This window comes from Oncorhynchus keta, chromosome 22, assembly GCF_023373465.1.
Source record: "Oncorhynchus keta strain PuntledgeMale-10-30-2019 chromosome 22, Oket_V2, whole genome shotgun sequence".
NCBI lineage: Eukaryota > Metazoa > Chordata > Actinopteri > Salmoniformes > Salmonidae > Oncorhynchus > Oncorhynchus keta.
In genome coordinates, this window is record NC_068442.1 from 25,070,695 (window position 1) to 25,094,215 (window position 23,521).

The window sequence follows — 23,521 nt, forward strand, 5'->3', positions numbered from 1 at the left end:
TTACTTAGGAGTCAATGGGACAAATAAATAAATAAACACAGCCCATTCCGTTGATTACACCATCGGAAGGAGGCTCACTTCCCTTCTACTTCTCCTCACAGTAAGGAGGCAGGCACCATGTCTCAGCATGTTAGATTTACATGGAGAAGAGGCAGCACACTAAAGCAACACTCCACCTCTACTGTAGCAGTGTTAAAATATGTATTCAGTCTTCCATCCAGCTCTTTATCTCCTGTGGATGGTTTATACAGTACTCATGTGTAAAGTCCTCTGTTGTGTTAGCTTTGAAAAACAGAGGGGGAACTGTGATCTGTGTTCTATTAATCATAGTCCATCTCCCAAGCTGTCCCCTTATCACATATGTGTGTAATTACAGGATATGTGTGCTTTAAGCACAGCTCTGTTGCCTGGAAATGGAAGAGTGGCTCCTGTGATGAACTCCCTGCTAATATTACTACCTTTGATCTGGGTGGCGCATGGAGGGCTTGCAGAGCGCACAGGTTTTAATGACGAAATACTTTACATGAAAAATAGATGGCGCACTAAGTGCCAGCCATGACGGTAGTGATTTGCTGTAGCAGCCAGTGCAGTCAGCTTCCTTCTGCTGTATTTCTCTCTCTCTCTGTCTCTCTCTCTTTTTCTCTTTCCCTCAAATGCTACTCACAAACCTTCTGACATCCCTCACGCTGCAGCCTCTCCCTGTTTTAAGCAACAGAGAGTACAGTAAGAAAGAGCATGATCTTAATTAGAGGATTGACAGACATGTAATTCATCTCCCAGGATGTGTTATTACATGGGAGGATTCAGAGGGCTAGTTTGCATTATTGGCCAGCACTATGACCAGTCCTAACGGGGCTGCAGCTCTCTCCCTTCTGAACAATTACAGCCAAGTCCTTATCAGCACACCCTTCAGTCCACTCATCTAAGACCTGGGAGGACACAAGAAGATTAACAAGTAACAAGAAGATTTGCAATGGACTCAACAGTGCCTACAGATATTTGATCAGAGTACTCCACATGATCTACCCTAGATGAGAGTGATAGTATGAAATGTATGTCGATTTAAAAATTCTTCAGTGGTTTTCTTTGCCTCCTTAATGTACCATTTTGACATAGGTACCCACTGGACCAGTCTTTTAACTGCTTGTTAATCAGTGGTAGGCCACACAAGCTCACAGAACCAGACCGTCGAGTGCTGAAGCGCGTAGCTCGTGACAATCATCTGTCCTCGGTTGCAACACTCACTACCGGGTTCTAAACTGTCTCTGGAAGCAGTGTCAGGACAATAAATGTTCGTTGGGAGCTTCATGAAATGGGTTTCCATAGACGAGCAGCTGCACACAAGCCTAAGATCACCAAGCACAATGACAGCTTCGGCTGGACTGGTGTAAAGTGCCCTGCCATTGGACTCTGGAGCAGTGGAAACGCGTTCTCTGGAGTGATGAATAACGCTACAGCCTGTGACAATCTGACCGACGAATCTGGGTTTGGCAGATGCCAGGAGAATTCTACCTGCCCCAATGCATAATGCCGACTCTAAAGTTTGGTGGAGGAGGAATAATAGTCTAGGGCTGTTTGTGTGGGCTAGGCCCCTTAGTTCCAGTGAAGGGAAATCTTAACGCTACAGCATACAATTACATTCTAGACGATTCTGTGCTTCCAACTTTGTGGCAACAGTTTGGGGAAGGCCCTTTCCTGTTTCAGCATGACAATGCCCCCGTGCACAAAGTGAGGTCCATACAGAAATGATTTTCTGAGATCGGTGGTGAAGAACTTGACTGGCCTGCACAGAGCCCTGACCTCAACCCCAAATCCCCACCTTTGGGAGGATTTGGAACGCCGTGCCAGGCCTAATCACCCAACATCAGTGTGTGACCTCTCTAATGCTCTTGTGGCTGAATGGGAAAAGTCCTCGCAGTAATGTTCCAACATCTAGTGGAAAGCCTTCCCGGAAGAGTGGAGGCTGCTATTGCAGCAAAGGGGGGACCAACTCCATAATAATACTCATGATTTTGGAATGAGATGTTTGACGAGCAGGTGTCCACATAATTTTGGTCATGAGGTGTATGAAGATGAAACATGGTACTGAAGCCCTTTCCTGCAGTCAAATGACCAAATCCCCCTCTTGCGGCTTCATCGGTGGAATGCTATTAATATTTGTCAACATTTCATAGTGAATCAATGTTTTTTTTTTTTTTAAACTGACAAATCCAGTGATTCTATGTAAAAACCATTTTGTCATATTTCAGTCTTCTGTGAGGTATATAAAGTGTAATATAGAGATTCAAACTCAAAATTGAAAGTCTTCTTTTTTTAAGCCCATAACCATGTGTGTGAGGTGTATACTTTTGTTTGGAAGTAGATTTGTTTAAGACTACCAAGACCCTGATTTAGCCCACTGCAGTAAAAGGTTAAATGTGATAGCTGAGAAGTCCAAAGACTAGATTCCTATCAGGATTGGGACAGGTCAGTCTGATGAGCACCACACTACCAGCATGTTATTTACAATAGTGTTACAGATGTAGGATCTTAATTTGATCACCCGGCTGTAGGATAACTTTCCTGCAATGCAGGACATTTAAAATGGTAGTGTATTTGAAATTCAAAAAGGGTTCAATTACAAAAAAGTTTGTAATTTCCAATTTGACATTTCAGACTTGATTTTCCCTTACGAAAGATTTATCAGCCCTACAAAAATGAATATTAATTATAATCCACATCTCCTGTTGCTGAAGGATTTTTATCCTGCTATACAGTATATTATTTTTAAAGTAGCAAACTGGCAGGGGTTGCCCAGCATCAGCCCCAAAACATCACTGCTCTAGAGGAGATCTGCATGGAGGAATGGGCCAAAATACCAGCAACAGTGTGTGAAAAACTTGTGAAGACTTACAGAAAACGTTTGACCTTTGTCATTGCCAACAAAGGGTACATAACAAAGTATTGAGATACACTTTTGTTATTGACCAAATACTTATTTTCCCCATCACACCTCCTCCATGCTTCACGGTGGGAACCACACGTGCGGAGATCATCCGTACACCTACTTGGCTTCTCACTCAGACCAAAGGACAGATTTCCATCCGTCTAATGTTCATTGCTCGTGTTTCTTGCACCAAGACTCCTATTCTTGTTGCTGTCCTTTAGTAGTGGCTTCTTTGCAGCAAATCGACCATGAAGATCTGATTCATGCAGTCTCCTCTGAACAGTTGATGTTGAGATGTGTCTGTTACTTGAACTCTCAATTTCTGAGGCAGGTAACGCTAATGAACGTATCCTCTGCAGCAGAGGTAACTCTGGGTGTTCCTTTCCTGTGGTGGTCCTCATGAGAGCCAGTTTCATCATAGTGCTTGATGTTTTTTGCGACTGCACTTGAAGAAAATTCAGTCAATCTGGAAAATTTTAAGAACTTTGAAAGTTTCTTCAAGTGCAGTCGCAAAAACCATCAAGCACTATGATGAAACTGGCTCTCATGAGGACCGCCACAGGAAAGGAAGACCCAGAGTTACCTCTGCTACAGAGCATAAATTCATTAGAGTTATTAGAGTTGGACCGCAGAGTGAAGTAAAACCAGCCAAAAGTGCTCAGCATATGTGGGAACTCCTTCAAGACTGTTGGAAAAGCATTCCAGGTGAAGCTGGTTGAGAGAAGGCCAAGAGTGTGCAAAGCTTCTACGTCTACTTTGAAGACTCTAAAATATATTTTGTTTTGTTTAACACTTTTTTGGTTACTATCCATATGTGTTACTTCATAGTTTTGATGTCTTCACTATTATTATACAATGTAGAAAATAGTGAAAATTAAGAAAAACTTCCAACTTTTGACTGGTACTGAATATATTTAAATATATTAATGTTATATATATATATATATATATGTATATTATTATTTTATTATTATTTTATGGATTCTGGAGTACGTACATAGTTCATCAATGTTCTTCCTCGCAATGTTTCTAATAATTTCCATGTCAAACAGACATTACAGTAATACATGTATGTTTTTATCTATCTAATGATATGGCTTATCTCAAATGTTTACCAACAGTCAGTTAGAACAGCCAGAGCAGAACTGGACATTACAGTGGAAGCTGAATTTCATTACTCAGTCTGAGGGTTGGAGGCGATGACCTCTGACCTGGGTTCAGAAAATGAATTCCTGCTTGAATGTACTTCCTTTCTGAGAAACACGCACAGTACAGTCATTTCTTCAGCCTTTTCACGTGAATACCTAGCATAGGAAGACCTTGAGATTGTCGGGAGGATGGAAGTGAATGGTGGCCAGAAAAGTGAAGAGAGCAAAGGGCAAACACTACTTGCTACAGCCAATCTCCTCCTGCTCTCACCTCAAAGAAGTCAACATTCTAAAAAATTCATGCCTGCATCACCTCAGGAATGTTAGAGAAGGAAGAATTCCCAGGTTCAAGCTGAGAGCCAGACAACCCAACTATTCCCTGAGGATAAGACCTTATGAATTCTAATTCAGAATTAACTGAGACCTACACAGGTAGCAATGTAAAGCTGAATGCAATTATACACATATATATTCATAATACTAGAGTTAATTATATCTCTCAATTATGTAACACTGGTAATATTAGATCATTTTTTGCAATGTGCTCTCTTGGGCTAACCAATTCAGTACGCCTAGAAAAATAACTAACTAAAGGTGATGAAGCTTTCAGATCAACCCTTTCAAAGCTCTGCTATGTTCTTCTCTGTGTGCTCTGCTGTTGTTGTGCATGTGCAGCACTAAGGATGTCTCACCACATAGACATCTCTACAGGAAACCACAACAGCATTGTCCATGCTACTAGGGTCCCGTGTGGCTCAGTTGGTAGAACATAGCACTTGCAAAGCAAGGGTTGCGGGTTTGATTCCCGTGGGTGAACAGTACAAATGAAAATGTATACACTCACTACAATATAGTAGCGCTTGCCTAGTTCAATAAAGTCACTCTGGAGAGCATCTGCTAAATTACAAAAATGTAGACTGCATATATATATACTGTATATATACAGTGGGGCAAAAAAGTATTTAGTCAGCCAACTTTACCAATTGTGCAAGTTCTCCCACTTAAAAAGATGAGAGAGGCCTGTAATTTTCATCATAGGTACACTTCAATTATTACAGACAAAATGAGAAAAAGAAATCCAGAAAATCACATTGTCGAATTTTTAATTAATTTATTTGCAAATAATGGTGGAAATTAAGTATTTGGTCAATAAACTTTTGTTATCTCAATACTTTGTTTTATACCCTTTGTTGGCAATGACAGAGGTCAAACGTTTTCTGCAAGTCTCCACAAGGTTTTCACACACTGTTTCTGGTATTTTGGCCCATTCCTCCATGCATATCTCCTCTAGAGCAGTGATGTTTTGGGGCTGTTTCTGGGCAACACGGACTTTCAACTCCCTCCAAAGACTTTCTATGGGGTTGAGATCTGGAGACTGGCTAGGCCACTCCAGGACCTTGAAATGCTTCTTATGAAGCCAATCCTTCGTTGCCCGGGCGGTGTGTTTGGGAACATTGTCATGCTGAAAGCCCCAGCCATGTTTCAACTTCAATGCCCTTGCTGATGGAAGGAGGTTTTCACTCAAAATCTCACGATACATGGCCCCATTCATTCTTTCCTTGATCAGTAGCCCAGGTCCCTTTGCAGGAAAACAGCCCCCAAGCATGAAGTTTCCACCCCCATGCTTCACAGTAGGTATCGTGTTCTTTGGATGCAACTCAGCATTCTTTGTCCTCCAAACACGACAAGTTGAGTTTTTACCAAAATGTTATATTTTGGTTTCATCTGACCATATGACATTCTCCCAATCTTCTTCTGGATCATCCAAATGCTCTCTAGCAAACTTCAGACGGGCCTGGACATGTACTGGCTTAAGCAGGGGGACATGTCTGGCACTGCGGGATTTGTGTCCCTGGCGGCGTAGTGTGTTACTGATGGTAGGCTTTGTTACTTTGGTCCCAGCTCTCTGCAGGTCATTCACTAGGTTCCCCCGTGTGGTTCTTGGATTTTTGCTCACCGTTCTTGTGATCATTTTGCCCCCACGGGGTGAGATCTTGCGTGGAGCCCCAGATCGAGGGAGATTATCAGTGGTCTTGTATGTCTTCCATTTCCTAATAATTGCTCCCACAGTTGATTTCTTCAAACCAAGCTGCTTACCTATTGCAGATTCAGTCTTCCCAGCCTGGTGAAGGTCTACAATTTTGTTTCTGGTGTCCTTCGACAGCTCTTTGGTCTTGGCCATAGTGGAGTTTGGAGTGTGACTGTTTGAGGTTGTGGAGAGGTGTGTTTTATACTGATAACAAGTTCAAACAAGTGCCATTCATACAGGTAACGAGTGGAGGACAGAGGAGCCTCTTAAAGAAGAAGTTACAGGTCTGTGAGAGCCAGAAATCTTGCTTGTTTGTAGGTGACCAAATACTTATTTTCCAACATAATTTGCAAATGAATTCATGAAAAATCCTACAATGTGATTTTCTGGATTGTTTTCTCTCATTTTGTCTGTCATAGTTGAAGTGTACCTTTGATGAAAATTAGAAAAAAATTCAAATTAATTACTTAAAAATAATACAATGTGATTTTCTGGATTTTGTTTTAGATTCATTCCCTCACAGTTGAAGTGTACCTATGATAAAAATTACAGACCTCTACATGCTTTGTAAGTAGGAAAACCTGCAAAATCGGCAGTGTATCAAATACTTTTTCTCCCCACTGTATATATATATATATATATTATATATATAACTGTGTGTTGTTTGTGTGAGCCTTTGAGCACACCCAGTAGTGGTCAGTGCATGCTGTGTTGTACAGTATAGTACAGGTCACTACAGTACAGAGAATCAGGTTGGTCTGGATGGGCTGTATTTATGGTTCAGGCTGAGAGGGTATTGGGTTTCATGTGTGGTTCAGGCTGGATCACAGGGAGATTACTGAGAGCTAGGAATCGCCCGCTCAGAGTCCACACACACACAGAGGCCTGTACTGTGCCCCTGGCCTCATTTTGACCAGCACAGAGGGGATTCCTGTGTCTACCGGCCCCCAGGGACCAGCTCTCAAAGGGTTGCAGAGGAGTAGACTGCCATGGAGGATCAGGAGCAGCAGAAACACTGTCGTTTGGCTTTTTACCGAATTACAGACTTTTTTTTTTCTGAATGAAAAGGAAGTTGTTAATTATTTATAATTTTTCAGACCACACTTTTTCTGAAATCGGCTCACCTTCATTGGTCTTCTGAGAGTGTTAGGAAACAACACTTGGCAGTAAGCTATGGTGTTAAAGATTGACAGATTATTTAGTATCATTGTAAATATGAATATTACGTTGTTGTTATGAACCTTCCTCCTCACGATGGCCTCTTACAAAAGGCAATGCGATCCCTCGTTAAGGCCGGGAGCATTGCAGCACCGTTACGTGAATGTTTGTGGCTCTCACCATTTGTTCAAGCACTCAGCTGAGTGAACCTGGGCTGCGGCATCTCACCAATAACAATAGCGCTTATCGCTCAGCTCCCTGCGGTACAATTAAAATTCCGTCAGAGTATTCAATCTGCCTCCTAGCCATGCCTGCTGTTCCCGCAGCCCTCCTGGGCCACGTCTATTCCTCTGCCACCATGTATAATTCACGAGCCACCACACAGCTCCGCACACACCGCATTGAGGGCTCACCTGGAGACTCACAGGCCCAATAAAGCAGAACTGCACAGGGGGAGAAGCGTGCAGGAGTTTGGAAAATATACTGTAGGGAGGGAAGAGTCTGCAAGATAGCCCTTGTGGTCAACAAGGGCTCTATCTGGTAATCATTGAGCCATTCTGATCATTTTAGATATCCAGGCTTATATAAAAATATATAGAGAGATAAATTGATTAATATGATTGTTTTTTTTCTCCATCTTTCTCCTCTCTTCTCTTGAAAGACAATTGTGGTGTCCTCTAAAACTAATTTGGATGTAAATCTTCTATTTGTAGATAATTCCATAGTGATGCATAGGAGTAACCTGTGGAGCCCTCTGAGTGGTTGCTTTTAGTTAAAACCAATTAGAAATGACCAGAAATAACAGTGCCTGGAGACAGAGAAGTAATTTTTCTCCTACGCCTCCCCAGAGAGTTGGCCTCTCCATGGATTAAGTGTTTTAGTATATTAGGGGGCAGCTGATTAGAACCATTATGCTTTTTTAATCATTACATTTTTGCATTTATAGTTTTTACTAGTATAATAAGGCTAAGTGTGTCACTACAGAAGGGACACTTATTGGAGTGACTGTGTATGAAGCTGAGTTAGCTCCTCAATTCATCTTACCGTATATTGTGTATGTGAGTACTTATTGTATTGGGAACCTTTCTTGTAACATTTACTTCTCTCCTCACTCTTAGTACAGCCAGCTAAAGTGCACTATATAATTTATTTCATATGGCACTCAATATAGTGTATTGTACTCTTTTCTTTGTGTCACATGAAGCTTTGGATGTAAATTACTCTGAAAGTGAATTGTATTTACAGTTCCAATGTCTATCAGAGAAAAGATGGCCCTAATAATGGACACTGATGGGCTCTGACTACTTGGGTTCAATAGCCCATGATTTCAGGAGAACCTCACTATTCGCTACCAGGCACAAGTGTGTGAGGCCTCCTGTAGCTGGGGCTGCTGTGCTGCTCTGGTCTGGTCTGTGCTGGCCGTGTCCTTGTGCGCATTGGGCGTAGAACGTTGGAGTGCCAAGCAGAGCGAAGCGGGAAGTGGACTGGAGGAAGTGGGCCTCCCTGTCTCCCCAGACTGAGCAGTGAATGAGGATAAGTGAGGAGCGCCAGTCAATGAATCAAGCAGCAGGAAGGCAGGGAGCAGCCAGGGCGAGAGTGTGACGTCCCCGCGGGAGGAGCTTCGCATTAGGAACTTCCTCGTCTGTGTGTTTCTGGCACAGGTTAAATGGATCGCTCCCATTAGCGCGCTGAGAGGACAGCTCCATTATATGAAGGAGACTGTAACTTTGAATGTCACGGTGCAACAACCCCTGAATGCAACGGTGTCTCCCAGGGAGGGAGGGTGACAATAACCATCCATGATAATCATTCCCTGTCAGGCTTTAAGGAACTTGGAATTATGACGTATGGCCTGCCGCACGCCTCAGACTTCATTACAGCGCTGTCACTTTGAGCTGCAGTCTTCGCCGAAGAAGCACCACTCGGCTGCTTGGCCTGGCCCCAGCCCACACCCCAGCCCGCTCCCCGGCCCGCTCCCCTTATGTCTCAGTGGCATGTTTACAGGATGTGTGCCCCCTGCAGATAGATGTAGTGGAGGTTAACCTCCAGCCGTCTGCACACCTACTCCTTTCTGATCTGACAAGGTGGCAATTCTCATGAGAAGAGACTGGAGAGAATGTGTGCTGTGAATGTTTACCACTGTGAGGTAGAATCAGAATGATCAAAAGTTTCAAGGTGACAGCCATCCCCTCCTTCCATTGTGACAAATTGTAATCTCTACTAGAAATATTAATTAGCTCAGTAGTCAAATGAGGGAAGTTTAATGTATAACATTATCAAAATGTTTGGCTAAAGGGACAAATGAATGGCCATAGACTTGTGTACACTCTACTATGGTCTAGTAACGGCAAGCTTGTTTATGTTAGATCGCCTGTCTGTCAAGGAGAGAATCACCGACAAAGTGACCTCTGAACCTGCCCTCCAGTGGAGTAGACATACCATATTGACACAGAGGTTGTTTCTGCCCAAAACACCAGAGCCAAGCCCACCCTCCCCCTCCCCTTCCCACAGCCTGACTCACATATTGGCTCCCCGGCCCCTACCCTGTGCCACCTCCAATCAGAGGTCTCTGAATAACACATAGAGGAGGAAGTGGGCTAACTGTGCACATCTTCCTCTCCTCTCCTCCCCTCCCCTGCCATGGAGCCTTTAGCTCTGTTGACAGTAATGATTTCCTCCTTTATGTCTAAGTACATTTTTGGTGTAACGATGAGTTTTCTTATCTCTAAGTGACATTGACAGAATGGCTGTTCGTGACGTGGGGAGGATGGGAGACAAATAGCTGATAGGACTGGGCCAACAGGATTCAGATACACAGGGCTAATACACAGTGCAGTGCAGAGGGATACAGGGAGACATAATAAGAAAATTAGTAACAGAAAGAGCACAAAATATGGACCTTCTTAGTTTGGTCTTGTTTAGCGCATCAGAGTGTGTCTCTTTTCAATCCTTGTGGCTTTGTGGTAAACTGTTGGGTACACACAGATGTCATGTGGCTCTCACCGTTCGCTATTATCAACACTGCTCTGGAGCATCACTATTATATTCCCTTATCATTGGGTACACCATGTTAATTATGTAGATTCTTTCTCATCCCATTGCCTTTTCTGCAGGAAACAACATGTTGAGATATACAGTACCAGTCAAAAGTTTGGACACACCTACTCATTCAAGGGTTTTTCTTTATTTTACTATTTTCTATATTGTATGATAATAGTGAAGACATCAACACTAGGAATTATTCTGATGGAATCATGTAGTAACCAAAAAAGTGTTAAACAAATCAAAATATATTTCATATTTTAGATTCTTCAAAGTAGCCACCCTTTGTCTTGATTGCAGCTTTGCACACTCTTGGCATTCTCTCAACCAGCTTCACGAGGAATGCTTTTCCAACAGTCTTGAAGGAGTTCTCACATATGCTGAGCACTTGTCGGCTGCTTTTCCTTCACTCTGCGGTCCAACTCATTCCAAACCATCTCAGTTGGGTTGAGGTCTGGTGATTGTGGAGCACTCCATCACTCTCCTTCTTGGTCAAATAGCCCTTACACAGCCTGGAGGTGTGGTAGCCATGCTGGTTAGTGTCCTTGAATTCTAAATAAATCACAGACATTGTCACCAGGAAAGCACCCCACACCATATCACGTGCTCCTCCATGCTTCACGGTGGGAACCACACTTGCTGCGATATTCTACTCTGCGTCTCACAAAGACATGGCTGTTGGAACCAAAAATCTCAAATTTGGGCTCATCGGACCAAAGGACAGATTTCCACCTGTCTAATGTCCATTGCTTGTGTTTCTTTTTGCCCAAGCATGTCTCTTATTCTTATTGGTGTCCTTTAGTAGTGATTTCTTTGCAGAAATTCGACCATGAAGGCCTGATTCACACAGTCTCCTCAGAACATGTGTCTGTTACTTGAACTCTGTGAAGCATTTATTTGGGCTGAAATCTGAGTTGCAGGTAACTCTAATTAATTTTTCCTCTGTATCAGAGGTAACTCTGGGTCTTCCTTTCCTGTGGCGATCGTCATGAGTGCCAGTTTCATCAAAGCGCTTGATGGTTTTTACGACTGCACTTGAAGAAACTTGAAATGTTCCAGGTTGCCTGACCTTCATGTCTTAAAGTAACGATGGACTGTAGTTCCTCTTTGCTTATTTGAGCTGTTCTTGCCATAATATGGACTTGGTCTTTTACCAAATAGGGCTATCTTCTGTATACCACCCCTACCTTTTTACAACTTAACTGATTGTCTCAATTGCATTAAGAAGGAAAGAAATTCCACAAATTAACTTTTAAGAATGCACACCTGTTAATTGAAATGCATTCCAGGTGCCTACCTCATGAAGCTGGTTGACTTTGAAGAATCTCAAATATAAAATACATTCTGGTTTGTTTAACACTTTTTGTTGTTGTTGTTGAAAATAGTAAAAATAAAGAAAAACCATGGAATAAGTAGGTGTGTCCAAACTTTTGACTGGTACTGTATTTCCTAGTTCTGTGGAACAGCAAGCTAATAGTGTGACATATTGGGCAGAATTGGAATTAGCCCTGCTTTTTCTACCAATTGTTTTGTGCGTCTTCAGTAAAATATCTGGAGTACAACTCATGCCTTAGAATCCTATATCTAAACAATAACCAGAGCCGGATTGTGCCAATGTCAGAATGTCTGTTTTATGTGTCTATAATACAGTTTCTAAGATCTGAAGAGAAGCCAATAAATAGCTGCCATTTTGATATGCAGTCCTGATACTCTATTTCCACAACATGAAACCAGAGAGGTTCCTTACATGGCGTTAGAGTTCTAAGTCCTCTAACCTTTCAACAAACAAGGTTTTTTCTGCCCAACACATCCATTAACACAGAGCGTTGACTCCACCACTCCCACATGGCCTATGAGGCTAAGACTGACTGCCACACTGAATACCCTGTTATTTGACTGAGATACTACAGGAGGATTACCGTTTTTTAACCTTGCGCAATGTCACAGTTGGACAGACAGTGTTTGGCCGTGAGCCTGATCACAGAGCCCTGGCCCCTAGGTGGCTGTTTTGTAGTTGAGTTAAAATTATGTTGAATAATAAACTAGATTTATCAATTTGACTCCATATGAATAAAAGCAATACGTCTGAAGTGTCTCTTGTGGGTCTAGCCAGATATAGTATTGCCTCACCATTCCTATTATTATGTGTAGTGTAAATGACTGTACAATTTAGGATTTACAAATATAATATTACGAACATATAGTCAAACAAATAGTTACTTTATAAATAAGGAATGCATTTACTCAAATAAATTAATTGATTTTTTTAGTCACGAATGAATTAACACTTCCAAAATAGGAGTGTTCATGGAATACATTTCAAAATAAGACGGAGTCAATTTCTATCCGCAAAAAGTGGTTACACGTGTCTTCAGTTCAGAATCATCTCTTAGAGAGAAAGTGTTTTTACGCTGGAGTTTGCAGACAAGACATTGATGAACCAAAGGATACTCAGACATTTTATACATGAAAAAACAGAAACTCCCCCCCCAACCTAAATTAACATTCATTTGCAGTTTTCTTGCGAAAACAAAAGAAAGGACATCACACCCAGATACTAATTACCACATTCCTAAATGTCTTCGAAACAACAGGACACAGACATTATCCCATCTGATAAGAAGTGATGTGGGGGAAAAATGGATGTAGTTACATATCGGGATATTATTTTTGACAATATTTCGCAATATTATTTTCGCGCAAGTTGGCTGTACCAGCACCAAAACTCAAGTATTGTTCCATCATAGCGTGTTCCTCATCTTCCTTTTAAATAGGGAGACAATTTGTTCTCACCACTTTTATTTCCATGACTGATCAAAACTCGTTTTCTCACAGCTCTCCCTTGTCCCTCTGCAGCAGACATATGGTGAGCAATATGTTTGGAAAATCGAAACGCAATAAAATCACAATACATATACAGTAGAATCATGAGATTTGCAATACATATCTTATCAGCACCTAAGTATGGTTATAATATTGTATCGTGATAAGCGGACAGCCCAACAGACAGATTTGTCCTGGTCACTCTAAAAAGGATATTCCATTACACATACAATACAACAACATGTCAAACTGTGCAGCTCGTTAAGAGCTATTGAAATCATCCAAACATGACAATAGAAACTAATTAAATTACATTCACAACGTCAGGTCCAGTTTTTTAATCACTTTCAGCCTTAAGGGTGAAGGGAACGAAATGCAGTCTCCTGTAGTACTTTGCTTTTTGAAATGGTAAAACATGGTTATTTCTCTAGATAATATCATGAATCGTGACTGATCACACGCTATGATCCCACGCTAGTTAGTCCTGCACTCTTAGGGGAAAAAGGGTTCCAAAAGGGCTCTTCGGCTGTCCCCATAGGATAACCATTTTTGGTTCCAGGTATAACTCTTTTGGGTTCCATGTAGAACCCTCTATGGAAAGGATTTTACCTGGAACCCAAAAGGGTTCCTATGTGGACAGCCGTAGAACCGTTTTAGGTTCAAAGCGTGTGACTCACAGTCCAACAAGGTCATCATCTCGCCCACTATAGTTTCCCCTCTCTCTTTCAGCTCCTTGGACCTGATATCAGATGTGTTTCTGTGTACAGAAAGCTGACAGGCTTATTTGTTTCCCCCCTCTTTCCCCTCAAATGTGTCTGAAACATTGTTATCTCCTGCCAGTCGCTCTTTTTTCCCCCAACAAGAATTATTGAATCATGTCAGCCCGTCATCCCCTGAGTTTCAGCTGCAAGCTGGAGAAAAATGTGCCATTGCTTCCGCATGACATGTGGGATCTATTAGTGTGCTCTCACCCTGCAAAGCATGAGCATCCGGACCCACTGGGGCCCATGGTTGGCTGTGCGATGGCCCGCGTCGGGCTCCCAGGGCATTAGACCAGGGAGGCTCATCAGATGAGTTGACACCCGAAGGGGGGAAAGCTGAGGACTGCCAGTCGCGCTCCTTCTCCTGCTCCGCCTCACCCTCAGAACACAGGTCTGACTCACAGTGAGGTTACAGTGCTGCCGTTTCCCGCTCTGGGGAAAATAATTACTCATGTACAGACTATAGGCCTTGTGAGGTCACACGTGGGGGCATTACCATGTTTGTGCAGATTTGTATTCCGGACTTGGTTTGTTTTTGTATGAATTTTCGCTATCTGGATGCTGTTGTCTGTGGGGTTGGAGCCACCTTGCCAGGGTTGTTCCAATGTGTTTTTCAGTCGAAGAGCCAGTCACACCGCTGCGCTGAGCCTACATGGGTCCTCTGTGACCTCTGTGATCTAGCCGAGAGACAGACAGGAGCACTACAGGGCCACAGCAGCCCAGTCACATAGCAACACAGTCATGGTGCGCAAAGGGGTTAAGTTAGGCCTGGGGATATTGTATGACTGTCCTTAATTTACAGATTTAATGGAAGTTTTAATAAATCTGTTTCTCTCTGTTTTTCAGGTATTTCAGTAACAAAGAAGACACATACCTGTGAGTACAAACCATTTGGAAACATGTATTAAACTTGTTTGAAATTAATACCAAAACGCATAACAATATGTACATTAACCGACATTATTGCATGATTATAATTTAATACAACAACATAACTTGCCTACTTTTATAAAACCACATTTTAAAATCACACACTGCAATAGACCTTATACTTAGGATGAAAAGAAGATTAAATGAATGTTGTGTTTTGTATTACTACTGTTACTATAGTAGGCCTACTGTGTGTACTCGGAATACCGTTCTCACATCACACATTGACCTCCAACAGCAACATAACCTTATACTTTCACATTTTCTCAACTCAACTTTTTTTCATTATTGCTATTCTTCATTATTCCCTATCTGTGTGTAGAACTGGAGAGAATATTTTAATAACGCCAGAGAGGAAATTGAAATTATATGCAGTCATATGACTGTTTGAAATCATGCACTGATATCCCAGCCAGACAGTTTGCTGAAGCTCCTCTTTGTTCTCTGCAATGCTTGCAACTGAAAAAACAAAGATGAGGGTTTGTCAAGCGTTCTTTGAGAAGAGTGATTGTTTTATGTGGAACCATAGTGACCCAAAGAACCCTTTAAGCCCTGCAATAGTTCTTTGCAGTTCAAAAAAGGTGTCTTTCCTCTTTTAGCAATAATTAAAATGTAGGGGCGGCGAGTCATTCAAATATGTTGGGGCGTGGTTTGCTCACAGCTCTTTCTGTGCAACTGTGAGTGAGAGTGTCATTCCAGTTGAACTAATCTGTTGTGTTATGCTATTAAACATTATATATATGACTATGACCAGTGAAGTTGTCTCATGAAAGACTCACATATGGCCTTGTGTCAATTTAGAACGGTTTTCTAAATCAGTAGTTCTTAATTCTCTCCTCAGGGATCCCCATCTGTTCTAGAGCCATCAAACCTGATTCAACTTGTTAATAAACACCACAATAAAACCTATGGAATTTTAATATGGCTATTAAATCAGAATTTCAAAAAACTGAATCATTCTACAAAGAACATTTGAGATTGTGAAAGGTTCTTTATAGATCTAAATCGTCATATAGTTTCTATAAAGAACCTTAAAAATATAGCCCCAAAAAGGGTTGTAGACACTTTTTTGGTGCCACACTACATGACCAAAAGTATGTGGACCCCTTATCGCCGAACCTCTCATTCCAAAATCATTGGCATTAATATGTGGTTGGACCCCCCTTTGCTGCAATAAGGCTTTCCACTAGATGGTGGAACATTGCTGCGTGGACTTGCTTCCATTCAGCCACACGTCCATACAGAGCATTAGTGAGGTCGGGCACTGATGTTGGGCGTTTAAGCCTGGCTCGCAGTCGGTGTTCGAATTCATCCCACAGGTGTTTGATGGGGTTAAGGTCAGGGCTCTGTGCAGGCCAGTAAAGGTCTTCCACACTGATCTCGACAAATCATTTCTGTATGGACCTCGCTTTGTGCATGACAGTGTCAGGCTGAAACAGGAAAGGGCCTTTCCCAAACTGCTGCCACAAAGTTGGAATCACAGAATCGTCCAGAATGTCATTGTATGCTACAGATTTCCCTTCACTGAAACTATTGGGCCTAGCTGGAAACATGAAAAACAGCCCCAGTCCATTATTCCTCCTCCACCAAACTTTACAGTAGGCATTATGCATTCGGGCACTTAGCGTTTTCCTGGCACCCGCCAAACCCAGATTTGCCAGATGAAGCGTTAATTCATCACTTCAGAGAACGCATTTCCACTGCTCCAGAGTCCAATGGCGGCGAGCTTTACACCACTCCAGGCGTCACTTGGCATTGTGCATGGTGATCTTAGGCTTTTGTGCGGCTGCTCAGCCATGGAAACCCATTTCATAAAGCTCCAAATGAACAGTTATTGTGCTGACGTTGCTTCCAGTGGCAATTTTTAACTCTGTAATGAGTGTTGCAACTGAGGACAGACATTTTTTACACGCTATGTGCTTCAGCACTCGGTGGTCCCGTTCTGTGAGCTTGTGTGGCCTACCACTTCACGGCTGAGTGGAGTTACTCCTAGACGAAACACCAGAGTACCTCCTCCAGCTCCTGGTTGGCCCGCTCAGTTTGCCCATTTGACTGTGGGTGGAACCCTGAGGAGAGACTCAACGATGCCCCCAATAGGGAGCAGAAGGCCTACAGATACCGTGCGACAAACTGGGGCCCATGATCTGAGAAAATGTCCTGTGGAAGTCCGTGGAATCGAAAGTCATGGGTTATCATGAGATCAGCGGTCTCCTTCGCTGAGGATAACTTGGGTAACGCGGTGAAATAGGCTGCCTTGAAGAGATGATCGACGACCACCAGGATAGTGGTTAGCCCCTGGGATGGAGGTTACCCTGTGATAAAAGTCATGATAAAAGTGTGATAAAAGTCATCATGGTCCAATCGGTGTGGAACTTGGGGGACTGTAGCTCGAACACCAGAGAACACTGAGTGAGGAACCCCTTGATCCTCCCGGGTGGCCGTCATGGGGCTGAGATCTTGGGTTCCCGGTGCAGGTTCCCTGGAGGAACTACAGCGACACCTGTAGCACTAGGCGATGAGACTTGGGCATTGGCTCCTCCTGGGTTGGGACTGTGGTTGGAGGAAGTTGGTAAGCGCCCGGTATTTTGGAGAGTTATTCTTGCTGCCACCCCAGCAGTGCTCCTTGGTGTGTTACAACATTCCTGATACGTGTGATTTCTGCTGGGTCCATGTTGGAGGCAGAAGCTTGTTGTGAAGTAGTAAGGTTGGACCCAGGTGCAGAGATGAGACCAGACGAGGAATCAGTTATTAAGGAAAAACATAATACTTTACTGATAGACATGAGCCGCAGGATCACAGTACACTGGGGGGGGGGGGGTAAACGAACAAACACTAAGTTTAAAAAAAACTCACTCGTGAAACAAACACACACGGTAAACAATTCAAGCTTCTGCAAAGGACCACAGAAAACAAAACTATTTCAACAGGAACACAATCATGAAATAATAAGACACAACTGAGTCCAATAAAAGTCTCTAGGGCGGTCTCTGCCACCCTCTGGTGCCAGGAGGAACCATGACACTTGTTATCATTAGATTTTCAAAATATGCTTTTGAACCATAGCTAAACAAGCATTTGTGTAAGAGTATTGATAGCTAGCATAGAATTAAGCCTAGCATTCAGCATGCAACATTTTCACAAAAACAAGAAAAGCATTCAAATAAAATCATTTACCTTTGAAGAACTTCAGATGTTTTCAATGAGGAAAATCTCAGTTAGATAGGAAATGTTCAGTTTTTCCAAAAATATTATTTGTGTAGGAGAAATCGATCCGTTTTGTTCATCACGTTTGGCTGAGAAAAAAACCAGAAAATTCAGTCATTAAAACGCGAACTTTTTTCCAAATTAACTCCATAATATCGACAGAAACATGGCAAACGTTGTTTTTCACATATCTATTCGATGATAAGTCACTCCTGGCAGTTTAGTTTCTCCTCTCTTCAAAATGGAAACATGCACGCGCCTGGAGATTACGCAATAATTTCGACGAAGGACACCTGGCGGACACCTGGTAAATGTATTCTCTTATGGTCAATCTTCCAATGATATGCCTACAAATACGTCACAATGCTGCAGACACCTTGGGGAAACGACAGAAAGTGCAGGCTCATTCCTGGCGCATTCACAGCCATATAAGGAGACATTGGAACACATTCAAAATCTGGACCATTTCCTGTATGAAATTTCATCTTGGTTTCGCCTGTAGCATTAGTTCTGGGGTACTCACAGATAATATCTTTGCAGTTTTGGAAACGTCAGAGTTTTTTCTTTCCAAAGCTGTCAATTACATGCATAGTCGAGCATCTTTTCGTGACAAAATATCTTGTTTAAAACGGGAATGTTTTTTATCCAGATAAAAGTCTCCAACTTCAACGATTTTTGCAATTCGTTCCAGTCACAAGCAGCAGAGAACTGGAAGGAAAGGCATCCAAATGAGGTGTTGGCTTTAGGGATGATCAGTGAGATACACCTGCTGGAGCGCGTGCTACGGGTGGGTGTTGCCATCGTGACCAGTGAACTGAGATAAACCGGAGCTTTACCTAGCATGGACTTGTAGATGACCTGGAGCCAGTGGGTCTGGCGACGAATATGTAGCGAGGGCCAGCCGACTAGAGCATACAGGTCGCAGTGGTGGGTAGTATAAGGTGCTTTAGTAACAAAGCGGATGGCACTGTGATAAACTGCATCCAGTTTGTTGAGTAGAGTATTGGAAGCCATTTTGTAGATGACATCGCCAAAGTTGAGGATCGGTAGGATAGTCAGTTTTACTTGGGTAAGTTTGGCGGTGTGAGTGAAGTAGGCTTTGTTGCGAAATAGAAAGAAGATTCTAGATTTGATTTTGTTTGGAGATGTTTGATATGTGTCTGGAAGGAGAGTTTACAGTCTAGCCAGACACCTAGGTACTTATAGATGTCCACATATTCTAGGTCGGAACCATCCAGGGTGGTGATGCTAGTCGGGCGTGCGGGTGCATTCAGCGAACGGTTGAAAAGCCTGCATTTGGTTTTACTAGCGTTTAAGATCAGTTGGAGGCCACGGAAGGAGTGTTGTATGGCGTTGAAGCTCATTTGGAGGTTAGATAGCACAGTGTCCAAGGAAGGGCCAGAAGTATACAGAATGATGTCATCTGTGTAGAGGTGGATCAGGGAATCGCCCGCAGCAAGAGCAACATCATTTATATATACAGAGAAAAGAGTCGGCCCAAGAATTGAACCCTGTGGCACCCCCATAGAGACTGCCAGAGGACCAGACAACATGTCCTCCGATTTGACACACTGAACTCTGTCTGCAAAGTAGTTGGTGAACCAGGCAAGGCAGTCATTAGATAAACTGAGGCTACTGGGTCTGCCAATAAGAATATGGTGACTGACAGAGTTGAAAGCCTTGGCCAAGTCGATGAAGACGGCTGCACAGTACTGTCTTCTATCGATGGCGGTTATGATATCGTTTAGTACCTTGAGCGTGGCTGAGGTGCATCCGTGACCAGATTGCACAGCGGAGAAGGTACGGTGGGATTCGAGATGGTCAGTGAGCTGTTTGTTGACTTGGCTTTCAAAGAACTTAGATAGGCAGGGCAGGATGGATATTGGTCTGTAACAGTTTGGGTCCAGGGTGTCTCCCCCTTTGAAGAGGGGGAATGACCGCGGCAGCTTTACAGTAATTGAGGATCTCAGACGATATGAAAGAGAGGTTGAACAGGCTGGTAATAGGGGTTGCGACAATGGCGGCGGATAGTTTCAGAAATAGAGGGTCCAGATTGTCAAGCCAGCTGATTTGTACAGGTCCAGGTTTTGCAGCTCTTTCAGAACACCTGCTATCTGGGTAAAGGAGAAGCTGGAGAGGTTTGGGCGAGTAGCTACAGGGGGTGGGGGTGGAGCTGTTGGCCCGAGGTTGGAGTAGCCAGGAGGAAGGCATGGCCAGCCGTTGTGAAATGCTTGTTGAAGTTTTCGATTATCATGGATTTGTCGGTGGTGACCGTGTTACCTAGCCTCAGTGCAGTGGGCAGCTGGGAGGAGGTGCTCTTGTTCTCCATGGACTTTTATTTTATTTTATCTTTATTTAACCAGGCAAGTCAGTTAAGAACAAATTCTTATTTTCATTGACTGCCTAGGAACCATGGGTTAACTGCCTGTTCAGGGGTAGAACGGCAGACAGGGGTTTGAACTTGCAACCTTCCGGTTACTAGTCCAATGCTCTAACCACTAGACCAGACATGGGCAAACTACGGCCCGCGGGCCACATACGGCCCGTTAGGCTTTTTAATCCGGCCCGCCGAATTTGTCCAAATTATAGTAAAAACCTCCTTTTTTCCCCTTTCCCTGCAATGCCCACGTTTCCCCAATAGATGGCGCACTCAAAACACATTGACCGTTGTTGGAGTGGTGCGTATTTCTCTTTATTTCACTTTAATTTTCACTTCGTTTCACGTCACCATTAAGCCCTTTTGTGAAAATGAGCGGACCAAAGAGAAGGAAAGTGGACAGCGAATGCCGAGTGTTTAATAAGGAGTGGACAACAAAATACTTCTTCACTGAAGTCCGATCAACGGCTGTATGTCTGATATGCCAAGAAGCTGTTGCGGTTTTCAAAGAGTACAATATCAGCCGTCACTTTGCCACGAAGCATGCAAACTATGCTAGCAAGCAGTCAACACAAGAACGGGCGGCTACTGCTCAGAGGTTGGCAGCTAATTTACAGAGTCAACAGAACTTTTTTCACCGACAAACTGCAATTCAAGAGTCAAGTACCAAGGCAAGTTATTTGCTGGCATTCAAATTAGCAAAGGCTAGCAAGCCTTTCTCCGAAGGCGAGTTTTTGAAAGAGTGCATGGTAGAGACAGCAGGTCTCTTGTGTCCGGAGAGCAAAGCCAAGTTTGAAAAAATCAGTTTGGCTCGACCTACGTGTGTGAGCAGACGTTTAGCGTCATGAAAATCAACAAAGCCCATCACAGATCCAAGTTAACTGACCAACACCTCAGATCTCTCCTGAGAATTGCCACAACAAAACTAACTCCAGACTTTGATGCACTGGCAAAAAAGGGAGACCAACAACACTGTTCCCACTGAAATTGTGAGTTTTTCTGCTGTGTTATGAAAAAATGCATATGGAAAGTTTGGAAGTGCGTCTTTTAATTAAGAGCAATGCGCATTTACGCACAGCAGCGGTACAGTAGCTTAATTAACACGCCGCACATCGCTATTAATTTAAATTTAAATTTTCAGCTGCAGGTAGGATATTTAATACAGCCTATGTCTGTGTGCTTGGCAACGATACACGTGTACTGTTTGCGCGTGAAGGCGAGGGCGTCCGTGGCGAGTTTGTAGAGCGCGCGGTCAGGACAATCCATCCATGATTTTGCGGAGTTTAACACAAGTAGATATTATTGAGCTTGAGTATTTCGTTGTGTAATAATATGTTTTGAATGTTGAAAGTGATTCCATTTTTCAATAAATGTTGATTTCTTTAACTTTGCACCTTCGATTGAAACTTATTAAAAACAGACGCAATCTTGATAAATCACAGTGCGTATGTTATTTTAATCTATTTACATTTCCTCCTCCCAGTATCTGCGAAATAGTATGTAAATGCCATATCTTGCATATTCCTTGAGACAAATTTATTAACTGATAAGGGCTATTTTTCACATTTGAAAGACAGTTAATAAATTGGGTTGTAGTGTTCTTACTGTGCTATGAGGTTTGCACACACTACATTTAATGCTTTAGTATATCCGGCCCAAACACTCCCTCCAAATGCTCCTGGCCCGGCCCCTCTGTCAAATTTTAGAACCCATTGTGGCCCGCGAGTCAAAAAGTTTGCCCACCTCTGCACTAGACTACCCTACTCTAACCACTTTTTGGAGTTTGAGCTACAGGATGCAAATTTCTGCCTGAAAAAGCTGGTCTTTGCTTTCCTGACTGACTGCGTGTATTGGTTCCTGTTAGCTGAACAGTTGCATATCGCAGGTACTATTCGATGCTATTGCAGTCTGCCACAGAATGTTTTTGTGCTGGTCGAGGGCAGTCAGGTCTGGAGTGAACCAGGGGCTATATCTGTTCTTAGTTCTGCATTTTTTGAACGGAGCATGCTTATCTAAGATGGTGAGGAAGTTACTTTTAAAGAATGACCAGGCATCCTCAACTGACGGGATGAGGTCAATATCCTTTCCAGGATACCCGGGCCAGGTCGATTAGAAACTGTTTGGGTATGGACCTGGAAAGTATGACATTACTTTGCAAGCTATCTCTGCAGTAGACTGCAACTCCCCTTTGGCAGTTCTATCTTGATGGAAAATGTTATAGTTGGGTATGGAAATCTCAGAATTTTTGGTAGCCTTCCTAAGCCAGGATTCAGACACAGCAAGGACATCAGGGTTTGCAGAGTGTGCTAAAGCAGTGTGTAAAACAAACTTAGGGAGGAGGCTTCCGATGTTGACATGCATGAAACCAAGGCTTTTTTGATCACAGAAGTTAACAAAGGAGGAGTAGGATGAGGGTGCGGCTGAAGGCTATCAAAACTGGTTGCCTAGAGCGTTGGGGACAAAGAATAAAAGGAGCAGATTTCTGGGCATGGTAGAATATATTCAGGGCATAATGCACAGACAGGAGTATGGTGGGGTGTGGGTACAGCGGAGGTAAGCCCAGGCACTGGGTGATGATAAGAGAGGTTGTGTCTCTGGACATGCTGGTTGTAATGGGTGAGGTCACCGCATGTGTGGGAGGTGGGGCAAAGGAGGTATCAGAGGTATGAAGAGTGGAACTAGGGGGTCCATTGTAAACTAAAACAATGATAACTAACCTGAACAACAGTATACAAGGCATATTGACATTTGAGAGAGACATACAGCGAGGCATAAAGTAATCGCAGGTGTTGATTGGGAGAGCTAGCTAAAACAACAGGTGAGACAACAACAGCTAATCAGCTAACACAACAACAGCAGGTAAAATGGCGAAGACTCGGCCGAGAAGGTCGGATTAACTTCACACAGAGCCTGAGTTTGCGGCTAGGGCCGACAGATAACAAATAAATAAACAGAATGGAGTACCGTTATTAATGGACAGTCCAGCAGGCATCAGCTATGTAGCCAAGTGATCATAGTGTCCAGGGGGTAGCAGTAGATGAGACAGGGGAGCCGCCACAACGCTAGCGACACGGCGTTTAAAGTTAGTAGCCCTGGGCTAGTAGGAGCGTCTGCTCCGACTTA

General features: G+C 43.1%; 1 protein-coding gene across 2 annotated transcripts in view; it reads left to right on the forward strand.

Moving 5' to 3' along the window:
- Positions 1-23,521, forward strand: part of LOC118401225 (nuclear receptor ROR-alpha A-like) — a 268,749-nt gene that overhangs the window by 165,211 nt on the left and 80,017 nt on the right. For both annotated transcript variants that reach the window (XM_035798563.2, XM_052474939.1), the window contains one exon: positions 14,734-14,763. In XM_035798563.2, the coding sequence (XP_035654456.1) occupies positions 14,734-14,763 (30 nt within the window). The remainder of the gene's footprint in view (positions 1-14,733; positions 14,764-23,521) is intronic.